Genomic DNA, 7,793 nt, shown 5'->3' with positions numbered 1-7,793 from the left:
GCTCTCTCTCTCTCTCTCTCTCTCTCTCTTTACTCATTGTAATGAGCCTTTGTCCCTGCTATAACCGGTTGGGTGCGATGAGGCCCTGTTATTGCCGATAACTTTTAATAGAGACAAAGAGTATGAAAAAACGGGGATTTAAAAAATCCCTGTTATTACCGGATCCCTGTTATTACCGGGCCTGTTATATATGGTTTCCACTGTACTTTCTCGCGTTTAATTCCGGCCGCGCCTAGATTATCTAGATCTAGATCTAGATATCTAGATAAAGACGAAACTCTATGCATCCCCGACAGGATATTCAACACTTTGCGCTGGAGTTAAAAATACGTAAACTACGGCAATTTCATCCTTTGTAGGTAGAGATCTAGATTTAGTTCTAGTAACATACTGGCTTTCGTCCTTCCGTACTGATTTTGATGGCCATTGAGTAAAGGGACTCGTTGAGTAAAACATTCATAGAGTTCAAAGTGGTCGCTCGCTACGAAGTCCTCCCCCGGAATTAAACGCGAGAAAGTAAACAATTAACAAGAAAGGCAATTTTGTACTACAGTGGCAAAGGTGTTGCCTCTTTAATCCAATACTGCTCAACATTGTTGCTCAGTCTAAAGTGAAAGAAATCTTTTTATGAGACACTAGATTGCAAACACTGGATTTTTAGTCCCCAAACCGGGTCAAATGCTTTTTAGTCAACTTAGTGTCTTTGATTGTTTTTTGGGGTTGTTTTTTTTTTGCAAATGCATTTCAATTCAGTTGCCTATAGTTAACATATATGACACTTTTCCCTACCAAAAACACAGAAGTTCCTATATATTGGATCTGGATTTCACTGGTTTTACTCCGGCTTTCGGAGAGAGCGCGTACGCCTTCGCATGAATTTCCTCCTTTTTTGAAATTCCTGAGTGGCAGCTATGCAGACATCTATATTCCTTATCTCTCCTCCTTTATTTCTTGATATGTTACTCTTTAGTAACACTTTTAATATTTGGTATTTACATAATCGGTTTGTGTTGCAAAAACAATGGGTAGCGGTCTTGGTCAAGTTCAATAGCCTATTTTTAAAAAATACATTATCAAGGAGGAATTTTGTTTGTTTCAGGGCTGCTACGAGAAGGCCAAAGCACTTGTCTTGAATCAGTCTGACATCATTGTGGCTATAGGATTTGTCTTTGGATTCATCATGGTGAGTGGTATTAGACATATCGACTCTTAATTTAAGACTCTGCCATACGTTATTTTGAAAAGTGACTTAGGACGGAGTCTTACAAGGAGCAGTCAATGTCAGGGTGCAGATTTGATAGTTCACGTACAGTCTAGCATGCACATAGTGAAGTCGGCAAGACGTGGAAACTTTTATGTTATGTATGAATTTCAGGCAATATCAAGGGGAGATAAAGAAAGTTGGACAGTTCAGGTAAAGTGCTACATGAATTATGCCTCCCTAGGCCACGCCAATATGCATGTTGGGTGCATAGTCGTTTTAGTGTTTCGAAGATTTGGGTCTTTGAAATTGATTTTTTAAATCTACTAAGTATTCCTTTTTGTGCATTTAATTGGCAAAACCAGGCGGTAAGCAGGACTGGAGTTATATTGGGGTTTGACTTTTGCTTGGGTTGTTTTTTTTTCAAGTTTAGTGCATCTGTTGTTGTTTTGCTCATTAGGCTGTACTGGTACTGTATTATTATGCCTGTTCTTGGCGACACTTTACATTTCACTTTTTTTTCTCTTTAACATTGCAGTTATTACAGTATTGTCTTTCTGCCCTGTCAACACCCCCCTCCTTTCTTTCATACTTCAGATTGCCGGCATGGTTTTGACCTTCTTGTTGGTTCGCTGGATGACCACAGAGGCTGATGAAATCTCTCGGCGGAGACGACCAGACAATCTCTGAGTCTAGGGAAAGTAGGACTTATTGTACAAATAACAGTAACCTTTGTATATATACAGTTGAAACTAAGTCGGCCACCTGTTGTCACAGAGAAAAGTGATCGTATAAGACAGGTGGCCGTCTTACACTTCGTCACAGTGTCATTGTAATAATATTTTTAAATACGCAAGGAGGGAAATGGGAAGTGGCTGTTTGTACAGGTGTTTTTCTTATACAGGTGCCTTTTAGGGCAGGTTCAACTGTTTTTATTTTGTTCTTGATTCTGCAGTCAAATGACAATAGGATGCGGGTCAACATGGTGTAGTGATTGAGCACTATCCTCCTAGTCCAGGGGTTATGGGTTTGATCCTTGCAGAAGTTCATAGGATTTTTTTAAGGAAATTTTCATAGCTATCTGAATTTAGCCCGTTCTTATTGCAGATCAACGTTAAAACTAGGGTGTTACTTCTTGAATATTGATGCTATTGTTTAAATGGATCTTTAGACATTTCGCAATTTGCTAAACTGAAGTTGAAATGAGAAAGGAGATTTTCTACTTGGTCAGGGATTCATTTTAAAATGAAGACTTATATTGCTCAGCATAACTCACAGATGTATACAGTTTGTATTATTGTGGTTCTAGTTGTTGTTTTTATTGTTGGTTTATTCAAATATTAATGCAGTGATATTTTTTGTTATGAACCTGTTTGGGGATTACAAGGTATCATTCAGTCGGCAGTTGACAGGTACTCTTGTGTGGTTTGCTCCTTTTTTGCTGTCAAACATCTTTCATCCTCCTTATATCTGTTCCTTCTTTTCTTTGTATGTTACTCTCTAGTAACAACTCTAATCTTCTGCACTTATGTGACCAATTTGTGTTGCAAGTGCTATTACTAGAACTTTAAAAAGGTTTTTTCAGATTGTCAGTGTTTTGTCCATCAGATGTATTTTCTTTTACCAAACTGAGTATGGAGTATTCTTCAAGTACCCCAAGATTGAGAAAAATCTCAGTTCATTGTATTCAAATATAGTCTGCATAGGGTATCTGAGTCAAAGAAGTGGAAGCTAAATACTTTTTGAAGAGTTCAAGGAAAGGAGATTGTTGCTCTAAAACTCAGCAAACGGTATTTATCATTATTCCTCAATATATCTTATATCACTGTATATATGATGCAACCTTTTGCCTAAAAATGAGGGCTTCAAAATCTCATTCTTATCCACGAGATACAAAAAATCTGGAAATCATCATTTTTAAACAAAATGGCTGCTTCTTGTTGCTTTGCACGTATGTCTAGATCTGCTTAGGAAAAACGGGTTTATGAAAAAAAAACTTTGATTTGTTTGATTTTGAAGTGTGGTTATGAATGAAAAATCCTCAAACATAGACAATGGTGCTTGCCATGAAAAGGTTGGTGCATCTTTGAATTCTTTTCCGATGAACGTATGATTGATCTCTAATCAATGTTGGGAATCTATACACTGTTACCGTTGTGCCTGTCTTGCCGACAACCATCAAGTCTCACAATAGTTCGTGTTCATTCGTCATGTTTTGCTGTGCCACAGATGCCATACATTTTCTCTTGACAATCTCTTGTTTGTTTGCTGTTCTCTGAAGTTTTAGCTTTTGTAATACCGGTACCTCTGGTTCATATGTTTGATTTTTCCGTCCGATGAGTGATGGTCACATGTTTGTGCGTTTTCCCTTCTTCGTATGTAGGTATATTTGCATAGGTATGAGTCATTATATTGACTGCTTTATGTAAGACTCCACTATAGGCCCTTTTGAAAAGTGATATATGACGGAGTCTTACACTAAGCAGTCAATATAGCTTAGTGCATTGTTTGTTTAGTTTGCTACAGTGGTATCACAGTTAATATTGAAGCATAGCTTTTTATTTTCTTTCAGTGTAAGTAATACTCTGAAAGGAGACACTTAGTGGTTTGAAAAAGTGCTACCTAGAGTTTATACTTTATTGAATTGTGACTTTGGATGTCCTCTCCCTTTTTTTTAAAGCAGGTTTCTAATCCATAGACATACGTGTGTGTTGCTAGTCTGTAAAAGTTTGTTGTGGTGTGTGTCAATTGACTATAGTCTCTATTTATGATTATGTTGCTTTGGACTTTGAGCTCTGTATACATTCCTTGTAATAATGATGATGATGATTTTAACAGATTGCATTTGTATAGTGAGTATCATTTCTCAGAATTGGGCTCCATGCACTTGATAATTGTTATCCCAACAGACACTATAATGTTCCAAGATATTCTAATCTTCCTGAGAAGCATTCAACGCCGGCTCATATTTTCCAAGGGCTCAGACACTGATATTCCAACTAGATCTCAGTCTAAGCTGGATGCCCTGTCCTGCCTGGGTGAAGAGAGGAAAATTTGCGCAAAGTTTTTCCCACAGTTGCCATGTTGTGCCTGTGACCTGAAGGTTGTGAATCTGGCAGCTTAACCACTAGGCCATGACTATACATGTATATAATACCACAACTTTACAGTTTGTTCCTGTTGCCATTCCTGCATTTGTTGAGCTTTCGGTTTTCTGCCCAGCTATGTGTAACAATCAAATTGTATACCTCTGACTGAAAATGCCATTCACAAGCCTTGCTCGCTCTCTTGCAAGCTTAGGCAGAAAGTGAATATTTCCTTTTGCTATAGAAATATAACCTAAGGCGACCTAACTGATATATATACAATCAGAGATCAAGTCAACACATTGAGCTGAAAGGACTTTGTCTCACAAATCATGGTCCTTACATCAAACCACAGCAGTAATATGACTTATTAGTTACTTTTTTCTTTGACTGTTGGCTTGATCTTGGGATCACTTTATAGCCCTGTGTCTTGAATTTTTTCAGTTCTCATCCTTGGTTTTTGAAAATGTAAACATTTGTTTGTTGATTGATCTCTTGATTTATTCCCAGTAAGAAATATTGTTTACTGACAAAGGTGCTGAATTTTCGAAGTACTGTGGTGAGCTGTTACTGTTACATGACATTGACAAAAAGCTGGCTCATGTACAGTGAATGCTTGGACTTATGTCTGACACCGTTGAAATCTGTTTCAAGAAATATTTAATTGGGTTGTTTATTACATGAAGACTACAGAGGAAAATCGAAGGTAGACACAAACTGAAAATCGTGAGGGTACCAATTTTGATCGCGTGTTGACTCATAACTGTATTTTTGTCCAACTGTTCGTTGATTAGTGTGGTTAGATTTCCCATTCAACAACACTTAACAATAAACCACCAGTCAAGCAAATATCAAGTTATGAGTCCACAAGCTTTTAAAATTGGCACCCTCAAAATTTCCAGTTTGTGACTACCGTCGCTTTTTCCCCTGAGCTCTTCAAATGTATTTATACATTGTATAAAAACACAAGATTTTTTTTAAAAAATGGCATACCAAGTGTTTAATGTAATCAGGAATTTTTATTTCTCAAAAGTGTATTTATATAAATTATATCTCTTTTACTGTATGGTTGTAACTTAATCCACGTTTTTCAAAATGTTTTGTTTGCAAGCTTCTGAATTAGTTTATAGCAACTCAGTTCTTTGCCAGTGCTAACTACTCACTTGACATATCTCATAATTCACTGCTGGTGACCTAGGTTCTCTGGTTCATTGATTATGTATGAAGTTTTACCTGGTGTTTTTCTTTTGATGTGGCTGCCTTCAGTTCCTGAGGCTCTTACACTACTTTTTCTACAGATATTCATTTTTGTTTTGAATTGATTTAATGAGTTTCATTTCACCCCTTATTTTATTAGTTGGTTTTACAAATTTGTTGATACAGAAAGTCATTCCTAAAATCCTAGTGTGTTTTACTTTTTATGAATAGTTACAATCTTGTCTGAGGCATTCCATGATTTTTACGTTGTGTATCTCTTTATTACTGAGGAATTGTGGAAGTACAAGATTATTTGTGGGCTGTCTCACTTTGGAATTATCCTGCTTGCAATTTTAAAGCTGGAAACTTTTTAATTTCCATCTACAGAATGTGAATCCAGCAATACTGTACCATAACACAACAATATGTCTAAAGTTTTGTCTTTTGTTGTTTCAAATGGTGAATAAAAGACTCTTAACGAAACCAGTTCGATTCCAGAGTGGGGAGAATTTTAATCAAGCATCTCTGATTTTTTTGTGGCGGACAATGTTTCCCTCTCTGCCCAGGTTGCCCTGATAGTCAGTGTAAAAGCCCACCTCTTAAATGGTCTAAAATGTGTCGATGGGATGGCGTAAAAACGCCTACATTAATTTTTTTTAAATTTAATACTTAATTAGCTACTGTTTATGCTAAGATCTACCGGCACATCTACTACCACTGATGTTTTTTGTTACACACGATAAGATCTACATAATTATGTTACATGTTTTGATTACTTATTTCTTTTTGATGCTGCTTTTCGTTATAGTGTGATCTGTTTACTACCAGTGATCTTAGAAGTGTTTGTTTTTCATTACAGCGGGATTTTTAAAAAATCTTGTTACCATGACTTTTTTCCAAAGTTACTTTATGATTTGTCTGCCCTGTCTGTATGTGTTGACAACTTTGTGAACAATAATTTAAAGTTAAAGAGTCTTTCCAGTGTCTTGTGAATGGAGAGTGCCGGAAATGTTCTTGCTGACGAATATGTGACCCTTATTATAAATAGATAAGCTACTGACCCCCACTGTGATTGACTTGTCTTGCTATTTTACAGCACCATATGGTACCATGTAATATTATCATGATATCAAGGTGCTTTTTTAAAAATCAATCAACCCCCCCCCCCCCTTCCCCCCCGTCTAATAGACTGAAATTCAACTCGATCAGCTATTGTCTATTGTTCACACTTGCCTTCCTTGGTCTGAACAGTCATTGTTATGCTGATATTGGAGGGGTCTTGCGCTGAGGTCTTTAGAAACTTTATTTAGACTTGAAATTATGAGTGAGATAAAGAGCTTAGTGCAAGACTCTCCAACATGACAGAAACATCTCAATGATGACGAAAATATGGATTTTGAAAATCCTATTTTATAGCTGTGTGTTGGTGGTGAGCCTTTCCATACAGCTGTGAATACTGAACAACTTCTTAAGATAATGAAAATAAACCAGATGCAATACAAATATTTATCACAGTTTCTTGGGAGACCGAGGAATTTCATGGAATAAAAGAGATATCAAACAAGAGGGAGCTGAAAGAAACCAGCTTGGGGTGGTTACAAATGAAAACGGGATAAGACAAATACAGCTTCAAGGTCACCTGACAACAGCATGAAGGACTTCAGCATCCTGCTTTCACTGGAAAGATAGAAAGCAAAAGAGGTAAACAAAGAACGTTGTTCAGAGATCTTTTATGGTCCACTGGGAGGAGAGACCAGGACAATAATATACAATATACACACGTGTAGAATTTTGACAACGTCGAAGGTGAGAAATGAGGAGAGGCCAACCACGATCCCCGATGTCTTTTTCAGATTAGAACTGACGCTTTGAAGAGGAAGACAGCGAGCAAAATTGAACTTTGGTCTGTTCAATGATCAAGTTTCTTGGCAACTTTTAATGACCTCTCCAATGAGTTGGTTCCATAGCAGCAAGTTTTTTAAAAATATATATAAATAATTTTATAATTCTGCAAGTTAGCAACACAAACAATCGAAAGCAGCTGTTCCCCTAGCACTTTCAGTTAAATCAATTTGTCAGTGAGTGAGAGCGCCGACCGTGAAATGAAACGATTTTAGGATAGGAATGGTATTAATCATAGTTGAGTGAATGAAAAGTTCTGAATGAGCGAAACTATTTTTGCAGGTTGTTTTCAAAATAATAATACACATGCACATATATGTTTGTTATACTGTATTGTCTTTCTTTGAATTTTGCAGTGTTGTGAAGGGGACTTTAACTTAAAAGTTTATGAGGTGGTTTTTGCTTTG

At 36.8% G+C, this 7,793-nt stretch overlaps 1 protein-coding gene across 1 annotated transcript in view; it reads left to right on the top strand.

Annotated features, from left to right (window-relative positions):
• LOC101853015 (tetraspanin-6) overlaps window positions 1-2,691 on the top strand; it is a gene marked incomplete at its 5' end in the record, with an annotated part of 13,531 nt that extends 10,840 nt beyond the window's left edge. The window contains 2 exon segments of the mRNA XM_005102859.2: window positions 1,100-1,183; window positions 1,799-2,691. Of these exon segments, the coding sequence (XP_005102916.1) occupies window positions 1,100-1,183; window positions 1,799-1,891 (177 nt within the window). The 3' untranslated portion in view covers window positions 1,892-2,691.
• Between the last annotated feature and the right edge of the window lie 5,102 nt (window positions 2,692-7,793).

Source organism: Aplysia californica, unplaced genomic scaffold, assembly GCF_000002075.1.
Source record: "Aplysia californica isolate F4 #8 unplaced genomic scaffold, AplCal3.0 scaffold00345, whole genome shotgun sequence".
NCBI lineage: Eukaryota > Metazoa > Mollusca > Gastropoda > Aplysiida > Aplysiidae > Aplysia > Aplysia californica.
This window is presented reverse-complemented; position numbering and strand designations above follow the sequence as displayed.